Source organism: Leguminivora glycinivorella, chromosome 4 (genome assembly GCF_023078275.1).
Source record: "Leguminivora glycinivorella isolate SPB_JAAS2020 chromosome 4, LegGlyc_1.1, whole genome shotgun sequence".
Taxonomy (NCBI): Eukaryota; Metazoa; Arthropoda; class Insecta; order Lepidoptera; family Tortricidae; genus Leguminivora; species Leguminivora glycinivorella.
In genome coordinates this window covers 11,788,050-11,807,762 of record NC_062974.1, presented here as the reverse complement: position 1 = coordinate 11,807,762, position 19,713 = coordinate 11,788,050, and the positions used below count along the sequence as shown (strand labels likewise).

The window sequence follows — 19,713 nt, the reverse complement described above, 5'->3', positions numbered from 1 at the left end:
GGCTCATCTATACTGAAAAACGTCGTACGATACACGTACGAAAAGGAAATTCGTAACTCTTGTCGATTTAAAATACTCCCTTCGGTCGTGTTTTAATTTATCGCCACTAGTTTCGAACTTACTTTTTTACGCACTTGTATCGTAATCGTAATGTACTATTTTATATATCAGTTAACAACATTAATTATTATTTCTAATATTCTCACCTGAATAATCTATCTAATAGCTTAAGTGCTGCCATCTGTTTTCAATGCGTGATTTCGTTAAGTACCTACTTTGCACTTAAGTACCTACTTTGTACCTACGTAGTATCTTCTTAGTAGTTTGTGCTACTTTGTTGGTAACTTTTTAATCAAAATTTTTTTTTAACCATATAACCTACTCCTCCTTGATCGATTGTGTTATATAATGTATTATATTCATAATGGTAGAAATAAAGAATATATATAACGACGGTTCATATTAGGCAGATTAAAAGTCTGTGGCAGTAAATGTACAAGCAACCGCAAGTAGGGCAGATGAGACAAACGTCTTGGTACGCTTGCAGTGAACATTCAACATAGCATCTGACCAGACGGTGCGGTGTTGACGAATATTTAAGTGGTCAATCTAGTCACTAAAATAGCTGTGAAATCATTTCTTATGCATTTTTACAAACGTAGTGAAAATGTTTGATAAACATTTATCTGTGATATTTACGATATTCTTATGTTTTTATGTTAATCAATGTGAGTGGTTTCACTTTGTTTACGTAGCTGTTTGAGGTTGTTTGAAGTGAGTTAAGGAAAAAAGTTCCAAAGACTTATAAATAGTTCAGAAGGTTGAAATGATATCAATATGTTCCCAATTTTGCGTGTTAAATTATGAATCCTATATAAAATGAATGATGTCACAAGAAATTTGTCACTTTCATTAATATTTTTATGTGTTACATACTGCAGTAAAATTATCATGTGAACTTATTCGTTTTTATATCTTTTGCAGTGTCCCATAGATACAAAAATGTATCAGATGGGTGATGTGAAATTTAGAATGCAATTTTAATTACCATTGAGTTGATCAGATAATGAAACGTTATTAGGAGTAATAGAATAACCTAATTTTGTTAGAATTGTCTTAATGAGTATTAGTGACATATTGCAATAAAATTACCTATATTAAACAATAAAATATTACATCAAAAATATTAGACAGTACAAGAATGTCAATATAAGTATAGTGCTTTGATTTTTACTGTCATGCTATGTAACGTATTTGAAATAAATAAATCAGTGTCTGAGTACCCACAACACAAGCCTTTTTGGGCTTACCGTGGGACTGTGCGTGGGACTCAATCTGTGTAATAATGTCGTATAATATTTATTTATTTATTATGAATAAAAGATGTAAATAATTTAATTAGGTGTGACTATCATTAAGTGAGATTAGAAGGCTCCTTTTGTTGCGTTGTGTAAAAGAATTTCAGATGAATAATAAATATTGCACTTAAATTTAAAGAAAAACCCTTATAGACAGCCAAAGTTAGTAGTTAGCTTTGTAATAGATTTCTGTCAAAATTTGTTTGATCTCTGTATTGCAATTATACCATTGGTAACGAACGGTATCATCTAATGGTACTTACCTAATGCCTAAAGGCACTCAAAAGGTCAGTGGGGCGAGCTCCGAAGTCCGACATAGCTTTATGGATACAATTAATGTTTTATAAATATAATTATCTTTTAAAATATAGGTAGATATTTACAAAAATTACCAGGGTATATCATAGAAACATATCTCTAGTAATAAAATAATAGATGTTTTTTTAATATGATAAAATATAATGGATATATGTGGATAATACATGGATAATTATTTTCTTTGTATTTTCAGGTCTAGAGATTGATAAATCACGTCGATATAACCAAAATTCCGACTTTTTACTTCATGAAGCTACAGGCTCGTTACAATACCAAGGACAATCAAACTCGCGAAAGCGAGATTATATCGCTCCATCATTTTCATCACAATCACCATCGAGCACTTCGCAGCAAACTAATGCTAAAATTACAACATCGCCAAAAAGAGATTTTGTAAATCCCAACGGAAAGAGAGATTATGTATCACCATCAACTTTTTCAACTCAGCCACACAGCACTTCGCAACACACCACAGCAAAACCGTCAAATAGTGCGCCTAGAAGAGACTTCGTTAACCCAAAATTCACAAGCCCAAAGCCTTTAGATAATACTCAAAATCATCAAAACCGACCTGGACAAGTACAAGACCTAGTAAACTTTTTCGATAGTAAAAGCAATAACGGAGTTGTAACGCCAAAGCCACCATCTTACAGCTCCATCTTGCAAGGAACAACTAAACAAACCTCGACTTTAAATGCCTGGGGAAATACAAAATTTAATCAACCTGTCACACAATCTACACCGAAATTACCTGCAGGTCAAACGACTAAAAGTTACAGCTCTATTGTTTCTGGGTCTAATACACCAAGTACTGTGAAGCCCTCTACGAAACCTTCATTTTCAACATCAAGAGTGACTTCTCCAACGTCACGACCGGTGACACACAGTTGCCGAGTGCAATTGTAAACAACAATAAAAATAACAACCAAGCCAGTAGCGGCAATGGTCCAAGTGATGCCGAACTTCAATCGTTAAGTGAAGAACTTTTGAGGAAGGATACTAATAATGCGGCTAAGTATGTGACCATTAATTATCAGGAAAAAACAACATCCCAATCAAAAGAAGATAAGGCGCCTCTCCCGTAAGTATTGCAGTAATTTATTTGCGTACTTATATTAATTACTAATTTGAATGATTACAACTCTTCCTTTAGATGTGGATCATGAAAATAAATTTAACTAAATAACTCTAATCTAAATTACTTATATGTTTATTTTTTAAAGAATTACTCTGTGCTACTTCTCTTATCTTTCCATTACGTAATTACTTTGTTATAAATATACTTGTCATTATATTCAGATGATGAATAACCTGTTTACAATAATTATTTTTTTCCTCAGATTACTAACAGTTTCACAAGCAACCTGGAATATTCCGACTATTCAAAAGTTTGTACCTCTTTTAGATAATTACGAAAGAGATACTCTTGTTAATGAATATGTTACTCCACAGGTTAGTAAAAATATACATCGGTCATATTTATTATCAATCATATGATATGACAGACTGTAGTTAGAACCGAGTTCTTTAAAGACAGTACGGTTGCTAGTAATTATAAGCGAATATCCAGTAGACAACATATTCTAATTCAGGATAATATTGATTAGTTGCCATTGTTACTATTTCATACAAACAACACTAACTATACATTAACTATTTCAGGCGCAAATCATGTTGATGGTTAAACATTCTTCGTAATGGATTTATGAAAATCGTAGACTTCTTTCAAAATATTATGTTGTATTTCATATTTTATCAAGCCATTTCTATCAGTAGTAGAAGACGTCAAACAATAAAAAATGGAGACGTTCGCCTGTTCATTGTTTGTTTGTTCTTAATGTCATCAGGTTGTGCTGCTTTTCCCCATAATATTATGATTCATATTTTAGGAAAGGAATGAAGAAAATGCTTTTATGGACGCTATTATGTCTACAACCGTCATACGTCACATGATGAACTTTTTGAAGGAAAAGGGTTAGATTTTTTATCAATATACTTAGTCCCATTTACATTTTTTACACCCACTGATATGTCAATTCATTTTAAATAAAACTAACACAGTCACATTGAAATGAAATTTATTTTAGGCGCTTATAGGACGCGTAAAATATTTACAAGCAACTTCATGTGAGAATCTGGTTTTAATTTGATACTCAGTTATCTGATTTTTTTACAATTTGTAGATAGTTTTTTTTATATCATTTATTAGTGACTTTTGTATTTAATATAAATTATGTATTTAATTTTCAGGATATGTAACACCGGATCCAAGACAGCAGCGTGATTTCCTTAAGCAATTATGGTTTGGATTGTATTCAAGGGGTAAAGGAAAAATAAGCAGTTCAGGGTTTGAACATATTTTTGTTTCCGAATTGCGAAACGGTGAAGTTTTGGGTGAGTGCAATCAGATAAATGCAATCACATGCTATTCCTGACTTGAAATTTACGAATGACAGAAAATTGGTCTTGTTATGATGAATCAAATAATAGTATTTCATGCAACCGGCGTTTAAAGGAGGTGAAAAAAGACAAGTGGCGTGGGTAACAATTAAAGGGGAAGCCGAAAATTGTTATTGAAGACGCCATGAGTATTTTTTGACTCAGCTAAACACCGTTGCAAATAATACTTTTTCTACGACCATGCACCATGCACTTACTTTTTAATAGTTTTCTAGAATAAATTTCTTGAAATACACACTGTTTCCTGTACTTTGATTTTGACGCAAAGGTTTTCACTGCCAGCGCTCGAGCCAGCCGCCCAAAGCCATCCCCCGCCGGCTTCCTGCGCTCGCAGTAGGTAACGTTATAACTATGCAGTGTTATGGTTACAGACCCAAACAATGCGTTTTACATTTTTTCGTTACTACGTGCATGCGCGGGATGCCGGCGAGGGCTAGTTTTGGGAAATAGACTTTTATGTAGGGTTTTAAAAATCTATGCACGACCCTGTAAGTGACGAATATTTTGGGAGTAGAAAAAATTAATAAAAATGATAAATGTAAAGGAAAATAAAAAAAAAAACTTTAGCAATGACTATGAAGCACTAATTCATTACAATTTAACAGGACTGCACAACTGGATTTATTTTGCTAAAGAAGAGGCAGCAAACAGAGTTAATTATCTGGGATATCTTAAATACTTGCCCATTGGTGACGTAAGTAAAATAAAAAGTAAAGCTTTAATACATTATTTTACCAATAAATTTCATCAGTCATTACATCCAGACAGCGATAATTGTAGCTTGAAACTTTTTTTTAATTTTAAAGACTAGATAAGTTTTTTTAGAATTGTAGTTTATCCATAAAACGTATGAAGGCTGACCCATATAATTTTAATTTTAATATTACGTTGGTAATTCATTGTTAACGCACAAAGTCATTTGTTAACGCACAAAATACTGAATTATTAGAGAAGTACATTAGCCAGCCAAAATGGACTCAGTATTTTAAACAAAATTAGTATTAAAAATCTAATCCTCTATTTACAGAAAGGAGCTGTAATGAAACTGCACTTTAATCAGAATGGTGCTGACAAGCCCGTTGATACTATGTTCGTTGGAACATCGCCGGAACTGGAAATAGCACTGTATACTATTTGTTTTGTCACTCGAGCTGATAATGACTGCAAGCTAAAGTTAGCCAATAAAGATGTCCAAATAGTATCTCACACATTCCGTTATCGTAGTAAAAATTTAATAGGTAGTGCATACCCTCAGATCTAAGAGCAATGTTATAAAATATAATAATGTTAAAAATAATCTCACACATTCCGTTATCGTAGTAAAAATTTAATAGGTAGTGCATACCCTCAGATCTAAGAGCAATGTTATAAAATATAATAATGTTAAAAATAATTGAAATTTATTGGAACTACTATTAAATAAAAGATGTTTGTTTTCGCTTAAGGATTAATAGTAATAATAACCGAAGTTTTTTGGAACCGCTTTCAATAGTGAGATTTTTGTTTAAGATTATACTATTATTTGTGTTTCATTTAGTTGCTAGTAAATTTTTTGTATCAAAAGTTGTGTTATTTCATACCCTTAAAGCAATGTTATTAAGTTTAAGTGGCCTTTATTCTAAATAGGAAAGAAATGTACATATACACGGGCCATTTTTTTCAAAGTTGTCCACCCCACTTTTTTTGTAACATGGGTATTTTTTACGCGATTCATACTCAGAATCACGATATCTTTCGATCCTGATAGGAGAAAAAAGAAATCCCAAGATTTCCATACATTTTTCAGACCTTCCATTCCGTTACCGCCATACAAAATGTATGAAAAAATGGTAACGGAATGGGAAAAAACCGTGGGACACTTTTTTTCTCCTAATAGGATTGAAAGAGCTCGCGATTCTGAGGGGAAATCACATAAAAAATTCCAAATCCAAAAAAAAGTGGGTTGGACAATTTCGAAAAAATGGCCCACATAGTCAACCAAAAAATCTTGGCACTAAAAATGGCTGAAATCAAATTTTCTATGGGAATTTTCAATCAATTCGATATGGTGCTTTTTTTAACTGACCAAGGGCTGTAACAAAGTATGATTAATTTACCTTTGACGTTAAAAATAACACATTTTTTGTAAAATCTTACCCACAAACTACTGGGTACGTAGCCAAATGGCACAAATGCTCACGAAACGAAACGCTCGTAGATCTATCGCTCATGCGTATTGGCGCGACAGAGCCAGACTACCTTTCGCGGCGTTTCGTTTCGCGTCGCAGAAATGCCTTTCGGCTACGGCACCTAATCTAATCTTACCGAAGTTTTAAGTTAGAGACACAATTTGAAGAGAATCTTATCTGGAAATAATTTGGGACTTTTTACTTTGCGTATGGTAACCCTTCGATAAGCTTGTCAATGTCAAATGTCAAAATTTACTTCTAATCATTCATTCATTTCTATGTTGTGATAACAAAGTTTTAGGCGCGGGAATCTTGTCTCATTTTATTGTGATTATTCCCAAATAAAATGCGCCGTAATTGGAGAGGCAGATACCGAAACAATTGGTACCGTCCACGCAATCAGGACAGTTCGAAATAATGCTGATAATCGAAGTTTGAACAATTCCAGTAATACTACTCGACCAAGCACTTCGGCCGTGTCGAGAGCACCAGCGAATCAGTTGCCGATTATTGTACCTATATGTGCTGGAAATAATATTTGGAGTCTATACTTTCCATCACGAGGCAAGTGTCTATAACCTGAATAAAATTCGTTCTCTAAACATTTTAAATTGGTACTTTTAAGAGGTTGGTTATTTAATTTTCTGGGGTTTTTAGATAAATCCGACCCAGAAATCAATGACCACATCAAATGCTTCAAAGCATTCATAGAAGAGAACAGAAATATGTTTGATTTGGAGAAAATAGACCAAACTCGGAGCATTCCATTAGATATTCAAACTTTATTGAATGATAAACAGTTCATCAGTGAGTGGTCTACATTTAATTCAGATCTATCTGAAAAGCCTGATGTGACTTTGCCCCTACTGGAATACTGTCTACATGAGGTACTTCTATGATTTATTATTCATTAATTTATTTTAGCTTTATTTATTCAGTGCGGGCTCTGATCCCTGCTGGGTAATAGCCTTCTTACTACTCTTCCGTCTCTATCTGTCTCTCTCGTATGATTTATCAAACCTTTATAACTTTCAGGCACTCAAGTGTGAAGCAAAGATAAAAGTAAGAGTCCTAAACCACCAGCCTATTGTACCTATTGCCAATTTGAAGGTTAACTACTTTGGTAAGTATAACACTCACTTTAATAAAACTTAATATATGTAGCCTTTATACTTAATACTTTGGCCGGCAACGCACCTCCAACACCTCTGGTGTTTCGATAATAAACCATCAGGCGACCTGTCTGCTTGTTTGCCTCATCCCAAAAAAAAAAAATAATAATAATACTTTGTTATTTCAACTAGAATAAAGATCTATGTCAAATGAGCTATGAAATACACTTTAATAGATGTCATATGGGCGAGCTTGCTCCATCGTAGGCCACGCCTTCGCCTCATCTAGTCTGTGGCCATGAGTACGTTCATTTATAGTAAAAAAAAATATTATTAAGTTACCATATAACTATGTACTTGTTTCAGGCAAGCTGGTAACCATCAAAGGCACAGTCATAAGGGTCGGCAGCGTCGGGTTGACATGTACTAGCATGGCGTTTGAATGCTCTAGTTGTCATGCTGTGCAAGCGGTGGTTCAGCCGCAAGGAGTATTCACAGGTAAGGAGGGACTTAACAAAACTATCATTGCCTGCTTTAATTAAATACAAATTGGAATTCCTGTCTGTTGGAGTTTTTAGTGAAATATAAAATTAGAATGAAACCAGATCTAATTATTAGTTTATTGCGAAACCAGCAATTTCATTGTACCTAACTAGAACAACGCCCTTTCAGCACCCAGTTTCTGCCAGAGTTGCAGAAGTGGTACAAAATTTGAACCGCTGCAGTCCTCTCCTTTTACCATCACTACAGATTGGCAGGTGGCAAAAATTCAGGAAATACAGTCACAGGTAATGATTTAACAGATTTAGGGCCACTTGCTTCCTACTGGTTCCTGGGTTAGGGCCACTTGCACCAACAAAAATGGAGAGTCAACCCCCCATTTTATATGGAATTTGACGGAGGACAGCCCACTAACCCTGAGTTAAGTGATTGGTGCAAAGTGGGCCTTAGCCAAGCCAAGCTAAATATTTAACCCAGAGTTAAGTTGTACTGAATAAACCATTAACCCCGAGTTAGTTGGCTAACCCTGGAACATGCAAAAGCCGCAAGGTATAAATATAAAAAAATTTTTAGAGATCTTGATACAAAATATATCCAAATTACGTTGTAAGGGGGAGGGGGGTCATTAAATATTTTACAGCGTTGACATAGGGGGGAGGGGTCTGGAACAATATGTGGATGATCCCAATAACAAAATTCTTATATTTTTCAGATTGCTTCTGGAACAATCCCAAGAAGTGTGGAGATAGAACTGAAAGGAGATCTTGTGGGCACTGCATGTCCTGGCGATGTGCTCTCTGTTACGGGGATAGTGCAAGTATGTATACATCGTTTTATTATTATTTTTTACATCAAAGTCAAGTAAATGCCTTGGAAATGAGAGCGTTAAGAAGCATGAGTTGTGTGAAGTTGAGTGATAGGATCGGAAATAGCTTGATAAGAGATAAGTGTGGAGTGGATGTAGATGTGGTGACAAAGATTGAGATGGGTGTGTTAAGGTGGTTCTAGCATGTAGAGAGGATGAATGAGAGGAGATTAACGAAGAAAGTATATGAAAAAAAGTGGAAGACCTAGGCGATCTTTTCTCGACCAAATCGGGGAAATATTGCAAAAAGGCCAGTTCAGAAGTACTCGAAACCGACGAGCGTATATGAGAAACGTTATGAAAGTGTGTGAAGTGAAAGTGGTTTGTCAGGATTGTAGTAAATAGAAATCCGTGATCTTTGCCTACCCCTCTGGGAAACGGGCGTGTGTAATATTATGCACCAGAAATTAAGGCTGTAATAGTCTCCACACAGAGGTGGAAGTGGAAGGTCTCTACTGTACTATAGTCTATTGAGAGTTGTCAAATGGCCAAGTTGAAAAATTTCTCAGCAAGTTCAGAAACTTATATAAAAAAAAGTTCTGTTGACTGATGTTGAGTTCTGTTACATGTGTTTTGCTAATAAATTTCAAACGTCTTTTAAAACAGAAGTATTGTGTCTTGTGTAGGAAACTCATGATAGTTTGGGATAAAACTTTTTTTTCAGGTTCGAGGTGAAAGCAAAGGCGGCGAAGACAAGAGAGCTGCCCGTCTCCTGCAGCTTTACATAGAAGCAGTGTCCATACACAGCCAAAGAAATCTTAGCAATCCGACACTCTCTTTTACTTTGAAAGACTATTATGCTATTCAGGTAAAGCTAATGCTAATGTTGTTATTGATGTTGAAATGTCAGAATTCTAGCCGATATCTTTCTATCTGACTTGAACGATATCTGGTCGCCGCAAGGAATATTACCTACAGTTTGTTTTAACAACTATTATTACGCACAATTGTATCGCTTAACTTCAAAAGTGGGTAAATCCATTCTTCTATAAGGTTGATTAAATATAAAAAATATATGTAATATGATCTGAAAGACCTTATAGCAGAATGGATTTACCTATTATGAAGTTAAGCGACACAATTTAAAACGACGGTTTGAAAACTCCCAAAAACGTATGGCGAATTTAGAACATGATGCTTTTTTGAAGTTAAAAACATTTATTTTGTAGTTAGTTTTGTTTGATCTTTTTTTTTTACGTTGGGGAATAGTTATTTGTTATACAAGGGGGCAAAGTTGTATTTTAACGCCGAGTGTGGAATTGAAAAACGAGCAAGTGAAAGGATTCTATAGTTGAACCACGAGCGAAGCGAGTGGTTCGAGTAAATCCTGAACTTGCATTTTTTAACACACGAGTAAAATACATTTGCACCCGAGTGTAACACGAAACTTTTCCCCTCACTATAGCGAGGAAACTACAACGCAAAAAAAAATGCGTTTATCACTGCTTCCAGTAGTTCCACAGCTGGTAAATCATCTTTATTACTAGATTCACCTACTTTTATCAATTTTAAAGCAGTTAATTTGACTTTATTCAAGGTCGAATTACTTTACCCACTAGTGGATAAAATGCGTTTTTACCCGCTGGTATTAAAGGACAAAACACGTGTTTCCGAGCTAGTGAGGGGAAAATGTAATTACACATGCCAACCGGTCCGGGGGACCAGGGCGATGACGGACTATTAACCAGAATAGGACTACCGTCTAAAACCACCAACGAATTCCGTCTCCGTCTTGGGTGGAGTGTCGCAGGGTCACTATAAGCATTCCACCACATACCCAGTTTTGTTTGATCTGAAACATCTCTAATTTTGCCTTTCAGGAAATCCACGCATCAGAAAACGTATTCCGTCTCCTAGTCCACTCGCTATGCCCCGCCATATTCGGTCACGAAGCAGTCAAAGCCGGTCTCATACTGGGACTAATGGGTGGCACAGAAGTAGATGACGGGCCGAGGTCCAACCCCCACGTGTTGGTAGTCGGTGACCCTGGTTTAGGAAAGTCGCAGTTGCTGCAAGCGGCTGCTCACGCTGCCCCGAGAGGTAAAAATCTCCTGTTTTTGGTTTTAAAGTTATTTTTTATGAAACACCAGCAGTAATAGAGGTAAAATCAACCTCTTTTGTCAAATCAATTCTTTTGTTCTTCAACCTTGTAAGGAGTATGAAAAAAATATTGAATTTTGTTTTACATATTTCCAAAATAAAGGGGAAATGGAAAAATTCACACCTCCAACAGGAATCAAACCTGCAACTAACTGGAACAGCGGCCCAGTCGCTCTGAGCAACCGAGGCCCCCGGGGCTTAGTTGTTTATGTTTCTGCTTGATGAAAAATAGGTTTTGAATATGATATTGTTTTATCAGGTGTCTACGTTTGCGGTGCTTCGGCTTCCGCTGGCGGTTTGACCGTGGCCTTAGGACGCGAAGCGGGTGGCGACTTCGCTTTGGAAGCCGGAGCTTTGGTGCTGGCGGATAAAGGAGTTTGCTGTGTCGATGAACTAGATAAGGTAAGTGTTGAGTCTTGTTTTACTCAAGGCGAATAAGTATATAAGATGTGTTTCGCCTCCGCGGGTGGTTTGACCGTAGCCCAAGGACGGGAAGCGGGTGACATTAGGATGGAATATAGGCGCAAAATTGATGTAACAAACCGGTTCATAATTTCGTTAGTCAGAAGTTGTTATTAATATATTTTTCCCCTCACTAGCTCGGAAACACGTGTTTTGTCCTTTAATACCAGCGGGTAAAAACGCATTTTATCCACTAGCGCAAAGTAATTGACCTTGAATAACGTCAAATTAACTGCTATAAAATTGATAAATGTATGTGAATCTAGTAATAGGGATGATTTACCACCTGTGGAACTACTGGTAGCAGTGATAAACGCATTTTTTGCGTTGTATTTTCCTCGCTGTAGTGAGGGGAAAAGTATTGTGTTACACTCGGGTGCAACTTAAAAAACTTTCAGTTCTATTCTCGAATTTCGCTCGTGGTTCAACTATAGAATCCTTTCACTTGTTCGTTTTTCAATTCCACACTCGGCGTTAAAATACAACTTTGCCCCCTTGTATAACAAATAACTATTGTTGTCATAAACATCACTAGTCATAATTTTTGTTACGAATAACGTTTAATGGTTCTAACAATAACAAACCATAATATTGGATATCATAATCTCAAAAGTCATAAAGTTGATGAGTATAAAATTGAAAAGTATAACAATATTTATTCAGAAATATTATTAAGCATATATTTTGAAGCCCTACTGATTGTTCTGCATATAAATTTAATGTCTAAAATTCCTAAAGTATATTATATTTCAGACATACATATAATTACACAGAAATTTTTTATACATAAAATATTTTATATGACTTCAAAACAAAAAGTACCTAACCCTATTCCTCAGGTAGGTTGTTATTTTCCTTTGATTCCTTAGAGCGGAAATAGGAGCCCCGAGTAGCGGGGCTCCGTATACTCATTGGTGGAACTAAATTGTTTTAAAAATAACCCTTTTCCTCGTGTAGGTTCGTTAGTTTCCTTTTGTACCTTAGAGCGGAAATAGGAGGCCCGCGTAGCGGGGCTCCGTCGACTTGTTGGCGGAACAAAATTGTTTCAAAAAGCAACCCTTTGACTCGTGTAGTTAGTTTCGTTAGTTTCCTTTCTCTAGTTATCTTTTGTCCTTAAAAGCGAACATAGAAGTTGTCGACGTCAGCTCCTTGGCGAGACCAATTGGTTTAATAGGTGCCATAAAAATTTAATAAATACTGAGGAAGTTAGTAAGCCAAATTACAACTTACGAAAATGCAAACGAAAAAACATTGCAACATTTTTTATGGGAAACAATAGAGATCCCATTGAATGCTATTAGTGAAGAAACACCATGCTTATTAATCATTATGACTTGTGATAAAATCCTTAGAACAATTATTCCGAATAAGTTTATTTCCTTCAACATTATGGATTTGTATAACTATGGACTTTGATTATTATGGCTAATAAATTTTATGACTAACAATAATTATGACTTTCAAAAATCGGAACTACAATTTCTGGCGTTTAATTTTATGACTAGTGATAATATGACTAAGAAAAATTATGAAGAAAACGTTATGGATAGTAAAAATCGGACTTAAAAAATTATGGGAACCAATAGAGACCCATTAGTTGCTCATAAAATTACTAGAAAAATATTTATATTTTTTGGTATGTACGGTTTCAAAAAGCACTACTATTTTTTTATATATAATTAAAGTTGTTTTTTTTTTAGATTTACAATAATTCAAAGAGACATCTCCTAAGTCTTCCACTATTTTCAGATGACGGCACACCATAGCAGTTTATTGGAGGCCATGGAGCAAAGGCGAGTCAGCGTAGCCAAGGGCGGCGTCGTGTGCAGCCTGGCCGCGCGCGCCACCGTCCTCGCCGCTGCTAACCCCAACGGTGGCAGCTACAACAAGTACGGTGTTTGCAGTCATATGGTTTTATTATGATAATAGGGAAGGGACTCTGCCTTGCCAGAGGCTATGTTGCAAGACAACACCAAGACACGCGTTGGTCTAAATCATAATGATGTCCTACGAAGGTCTGCAGACTTCGACTCAAGCTACATGTAGACCCTTAAGTGCAAAGCATAGTGGGAACGCTTCGTGCAAACGAAACGTCGAGGCTTACATTGTTTGCAACGATATGGTTTTCTTCCCTTTGAACTTTGAGGCCATGCAAATGCCGCTGGCTGAGCTCCGGATTGTTATAAAAAAAATATTACAATTTACAGGGCCAAGACTGTTGCTGAGAATTTGAAACTTAATTCTGCTCTTTGTCAAGATTCGACCTCGTGTTTATACTGCTGGACCAACCAGACGAGGTGAGTTACGTTAATCAACCGGACCAAACCAAACATGTAACACTAAATATTTGTAGGCTATATATTTTATTGTTTTCTAAAGAGTATTAAGTAATATGAAATGCTTTAAACGAGATCAATGTTGGCTTCAAGAATCACATTTTTTTTTTTCAGAAAATTGACGCTATGTTGTCGGAGCACGTACTAGCACTGCATTCTGGACATAAACGACAAACTTCCACGAAAAATGTTCTAAACACGATCATCAATACGAGCCAAAGTGACAATGATGCTTCTTAACATTTTTATATTAAAGGAAAAAATGGAAAAATTTACGCTTCCGGCGGGACTTGAACCCGCACCATTTTTGCAATCCGTGCAATGCTCTTACCAATTGAGCTACGGAAGCCACGCCGGACTTCGCAAATCCTTCCATGCCTTTCCTTTTTGTACACACGTCTTGGGGTGACGTCTAGCGCCATCTACCGACAGACTATTGCATCTTGTAACGGCACTGGAGTCTCAAGTTATATTGAGAATTCACCAGTAACAATGTGCTAACCCATACTAAATTAATTTTTATTAAGCAGAAACGTTTTCCTTTAATATAAAAATGTTAAGAATCGTTAGCAGACGTTTCTGCTTAATAAAAATTAATTTAGTATGGGTTAGCACATTGTTACTGGTGAATTCTCAATATAACTTGAGACTCCAGTGCCGTTACAAGATGCAATAGTCTGTCGGTAGATGGCGCTAGACGTCACCCCAAGACGTGTGTACAAAAAGGAAAGGCATGGAAGGATTTGCGAAGTCCGGCGTGGCTTCCGTAGCTCAATTGCATTGCACGGATTGCAAAAATGGTGCGGGTTCAAGTCCCGCCGGAAGCGTAAAATTTTTCCATTTTTTCCTTTAATATAAAAATGTTAAGAATCGTTAGCAGACGTTTCTGCTTAATAAAAATTAATTTAGTATGGGTTAGCACATTGTTACTGGTGAATTCTCAATATAACTTGAGACTCCAGTGCCGTTACAAGATGCAATAGTCTGTCGGTAGATGGCGCTAGACGTCACCCCAAGACGTGTGTACAAAAAGGAAAGGCATGGAAGGATTTGCGAAGTCCGGCGTGGCTTCCGTAGCTCAATTGGTAAGAGCATTGCACGGATTGCAAAAATGGTGCGGGTTCAAGTCCCGCCGGAAGCGTAAATTTTTCCATTTTTTCCTTTAATATAAAAATGTTAAGAATCGTTAGCAGACGTTTCTGCTTAATAAAAATTAATTTAGTATGGGTTAGCACATTGTTACTGGTGAATTCTCAATATAACTTGAGACTCCAGTGCCGTTACAAGATGCAATAGTCTGTCGGTAGATGGCGCTAGACGTCACCCCAAGACGTGTGTACAAAAAGGAAAGGCATGGAAGGATTTGCGAAGTCCGGCGTGGCTTCCGTAGCTCAATTGGTAAGAGCATTGCACGGATTGCAAAAATGGTGCGGGTTCAAGTCCCGCCGGAAGCGTAAATTTTTCCATTTTTTCCTTTAATATAAAAATGTTAAGAATCGTTAGCAGACGTTTCTGCTTAATAAAAATTAATTTAGTATGGGTTAGCACATTGTTACTGGTGAATTCTCAATATAACTTGAGACTCCAGTGCCGTTACAAGATGCAATAGTCTGTCGGTAGATGGCGCTAGACGTCACCCCAAGACGTGTGTACAAAAAGGAAAGGCATGGAAGGATTTGCGAAGTCCGGCGTGGCTTCCGTAGCTCAATTGGTAAGAGCATTGCACGGATTGCAAAAATGGTGCGGGTTCAAGTCCCGCCGGAAGCGTAAATTTTTCCATTTTTTCCTTTAATATAAAAATGTTAAGAATCGTTAGCAGACGTTTCTGCTTAATAAAAATTAATTTAGTATGGGTTAGCACATTGTTACTGGTGAATTCTCAATATAACTTGAGACTCCAGTGCCGTTACAAGATGCAATAGTCTGTCGGTAGATGGCGCTAGACGTCACCCCAAGACGTGTGTACAAAAAGGAAAGGCATGGAAGGATTTGCGAAGTCCGGCGTGGCTTCCGTAGCTCAATTGGTAAGAGCATTGCACGGATTGCAAAAATGGTGCGGGTTCAAGTCCCGCCGGAAGCGTAAATTTTTCCATTTTTTCCTTTAATATAAAAATGTTAAGAATCGTTAGCAGACGTTTCTGCTTAATAAAAATTAATTTAGTATGGGTTAGCACATTGTTACTGGTGAATTCTCAATATAACTTGAGACTCCAGTGCCGTTACAAGATGCAATAGTCTGTCGGTAGATGGCGCTAGACGTCACCCCAAGACGTGTGTACAAAAAGGAAAGGCATGGAAGGATTTGCGAAGTCCGGCGTGGCTTCCGTAGCTCAATTGGTAAGAGCATTGCACGGATTGCAAAAATGGTGCGGGTTCAAGTCCCGCCGGAAGCGTAAATTTTTCCATTTTTTCCTTTAATATAAAAATGTTAAGAATCGTTAGCAGACGTTTCTGCTTAATAAAAATTAATTTAGTATGGGTTAGCACATTGTTACTGGTGAATTCTCAATATAACTTGAGACTCCAGTGCCGTTACAAGATGCAATAGTCTGTCGGTAGATGGCGCTAGACGTCACCCCAAGACGTGTGTACAAAAAGGAAAGGCATGGAAGGATTTGCGAAGTCCGGCGTGGCTTCCGTAGCTCAATTGGTAAGAGCATTGCACGGATTGCAAAAATGGTGCGGGTTCAAGTCCCGCCGGAAGCGTAAATTTTTCCATTTTTTCCTTTAATATAAAAATGTTAAGAATCGTTAGCAGACGTTTCTGCTTAATAAAAATTAATTTAGTATGGGTTAGCACATTGTTACTGGTGAATTCTCAATATAACTTGAGACTCCAGTGCCGTTACAAGATGCAATAGTCTGTCGGTAGATGGCGCTAGACGTCACCCCAAGACGTGTGTACAAAAAGGAAAGGCATGGAAGGATTTGCGAAGTCCGGCGTGGCTTCCGTAGCTCAATTGGTAAGAGCATTGCACGGATTGCAAAAATGGTGCGGGTTCAAGTCCCGCCGGAAGCGTAAATTTTTCCATTTTTTCCTTTAATATAAAAATGTTAAGAATCGTTAGCAGACGTTTCTGCTTAATAAAAATTAATTTAGTATGGGTTAGCACATTGTTACTGGTGAATTCTCAATATAACTTGAGACTCCAGTGCCGTTACAAGATGCAATAGTCTGTCGGTAGATGGCGCTAGACGTCACCCCAAGACGTGTGTACAAAAAGGAAAGGCATGGAAGGATTTGCGAAGTCCGGCGTGGCTTCCGTAGCTCAATTGGTATGGAAGGATTTGCGAAGTCCGGCGTGGCTTCCGTAGCTCAATTGGTAAGAGCATTGCACGGATTGCAAAAATGGTGCGGGTTCAAGTCCCGCCGGAAGCGTAAATTTTTCCATTTTTTCCTTTAATATAAAAATGTTAAGAATCGTTAGCAGACGTTTCTGCTTAATAAAAATTAATGATGCTTCTCTAAGGTAAAATAACATAATTATTTTGTGATATGTAGCAATAGTGCCTACTAATTTCGTAGGTAATACCTACTATAACCTTTTAATACTACCAAAAATTTTAAAAAGTGTGAAAATCTCGAAAACCAGGCGACTTTTACTTTAGTAAAAGGTTTACCTTAATGTCAATTTTCTGGACCAGTATAAGGTGCCCTCTTGGTGGTTAAAAGGTTGTCCATTAATTACCGGGCACCCGTTATATGCATCATGCATTTTCGACTCTATTGACAGCTTGTCAAAATTCAAATTTGAATAAATCTTTGTCAAGGTCATGCATTTAAGGGTAACTGCAACGAATCCAAGGCAAATGTCATAGGAAAATTAAACAGTAGTGCGTTTTAATATGAATCCTACGTTAACAACTACTTTCATTATATCAAAAATCAATTATTTAAGCCAATTTAAACTGTTCATACTTCGTTGTGTTCATGTAACTAATATTTCAATTTTCCAGTGACCAATTAGATTTCATTTGATAAATTTCAATTAGTAGTTAATTTATTCAATTTCACACAAAGTGGACCATGTTACTTATAAAATAGGTTAATTGGGAGACATGTTTTTAATTTACATTTTCCATAAAACTTTTACTCTAATTACCTTTGATTTGATATACTCAATTTGAACCACAATAAAGCGAGACATGGCACAGCCTTCATTTTTTAATTTATTTTATAATATGTTACTTACTTTTCAGCAAGCGATTACGTCTAAGGCCCGGCGAAGTGATAGACACGCTACCACTCGTCCTACTTCGCAAATACATCGCCTACGCGCGCAGATACGTGCACCCGAAGCTTAGCAACGATGCGGCGAACATACTGCAAGAGTTCTATTTGGAGTTGCGTCATAATCACCAAGACGACGGCACGCCTATTACTACTAGGCAGCTTGAAGCTTGTATTAGGTTAACGCAGGTATCTATTTTAAAAAGAACTTGGCATGATTTTTTTTGTAACTATACTCAATGATATCTGAAGTAACGGGCACACAAACTTACAATGTGATGACATCTCCTCGATACGTGCCAATGTTGCTCGGTCGCCATAAGATCGCATAAACAGCGGCCAAGGTACTTGCTCTACAATATTTCTTTGTCGCATACCATAAGGATGTGATTTGCTTATCTTTGGACGGAAAACCTGCCAAGGCGTCCTTATGCTACAAAGTGGAACTTTTTGCTTGAACGTGAATTATTTCAACTTTTGTTTATTTAGTAGGTATTTGTGAACACCAGGCCGTTCCAATATATCGAATGGCATCTGAACTTATTTCTAGCATTCAATTACTCTGAAATCGATAAAATCACGACATAAAAATAATTCAAGGTATTTTATAGGCACGAGCTAGGGCCGGCTTAAGAGAAGAAGCCACGGTCCAAGATGCCAATGACGTCATCAGCTTATTGAAACACAGTCTCATAGACACGTTCAGTGACGAGTTCGGAAATATACAACTATCTCGCTCAATCAACGGATCGGGTGTCAGCTCCAGAAATAAAGTAAGTGTATGCTTATTTAATGGTTTATTTCGAAAAAATAACATCGAATTAAAAACCGGACTTATTGGTCATAAGACCACATGCACTTATTTACTTACAAAATACAACAAATGTAGAAATATGAACACAACATCGTGTTCGATAGTTTTGTGATACCTTGTGACATGGTTGTACTATCACTAAAACGTGTAGTTTCCTGTTTTTATAACTATACATAAATAGCCATTTAAAAATAATTGTTTATTATCAACATTGTTACAAAAACATAACATTTTGGTCACTAAAGACAAAAATGTGCAACATTAAAATGAAAACCAAAGTCTAATGATATCGAAAAATATGGCTTTAAAATTTAAATAAACGGGTAAACAACCCTTTATTTATGGTTCACTTATAAATTATTCCCTAAAAAATATTTATACAATTTTTATCCCAAAAGAAATCCAGCGAGATTTTGCCTAAAAAATATAGTTTTTCGAATGCCTAATGCCTGCTGTTGAATACATTTCTTTCGAAGTGCCAGACTCCTTAGTAGTTTTTATTCTAAATTGTTTTTTTTTTATTTCAGCTAAAGAAATTTCTGGATGCATTGACAAGACGAGCACACCAGTTAGGCAAGGATGTGTTCACTCGGCAGGAAATGATACAAGTGCACCGCGCGGCTGGCGTGGCGGGAGACCCAAATGATCTCATAGAGGCAATGCATACGCATTCCTATTTATTACTTAAGGGGTCTAACTTATATCAGTTAATTGCCTTCTAATATGTACTGTGATTTGTTACAAATAATTTGAAATAAATAATTATGATTGTTTCTTACTTAAAAATATTTTAATTTTGAGTCTAGAGCGAGAGTACCTAATATTTCACCACACTTTTGTGTAAAGAATTATTAACAGACAAAATAGTATGAAAAGTAACGACTTTAAAGGTCCGTAACCAAAATAGCAAAAACGGAACCCTTATAGTTTCATGTCTGTGAAAGATTTTTTACTTTAAATCACAACCGACTCCGTATTTAGACACAAT

General features: G+C 36.5%; 2 protein-coding genes across 2 annotated transcripts; both read left to right on the top strand.

The window, feature by feature from the left end:
- The first annotated feature begins 531 nt into the window (after positions 1 to 531).
- On the top strand, positions 532 to 5,707 carry LOC125225740 (endoribonuclease CG2145-like). The gene is made up of 8 exons (XM_048129581.1): positions 532 to 728; positions 1,870 to 2,528; positions 2,564 to 2,757; positions 3,017 to 3,128; positions 3,566 to 3,650; positions 3,927 to 4,070; positions 4,742 to 4,830; positions 5,164 to 5,707. The coding sequence occupies exons 1-8, from the start codon at positions 668 to 670 to the stop codon at positions 5,395 to 5,397; spliced, it is 1,578 nt and encodes a 525-aa protein (XP_047985538.1). The 5' UTR covers positions 532 to 667; the 3' UTR covers positions 5,398 to 5,707.
- An 868-nt stretch (positions 5,708 to 6,575) lies between these two features.
- On the top strand, positions 6,576 to 19,503 carry LOC125225630 (DNA helicase MCM8). The gene is given in 17 exon segments (XM_048129437.1): positions 6,576 to 6,719; positions 6,721 to 6,868; positions 6,962 to 7,191; positions 7,340 to 7,427; positions 7,783 to 7,914; positions 8,089 to 8,204; positions 8,630 to 8,734; positions 9,447 to 9,590; positions 10,603 to 10,822; positions 11,142 to 11,284; positions 13,094 to 13,233; positions 13,552 to 13,589; positions 13,592 to 13,641; positions 13,795 to 13,921; positions 17,877 to 18,100; positions 18,523 to 18,684; positions 19,253 to 19,503. Coding segments are annotated over 17 exon segments (2,331 nt in total). The 5' UTR covers positions 6,576 to 6,650; the 3' UTR covers positions 19,448 to 19,503.
- The last annotated feature ends 210 nt before the right edge of the window (positions 19,504 to 19,713 follow it).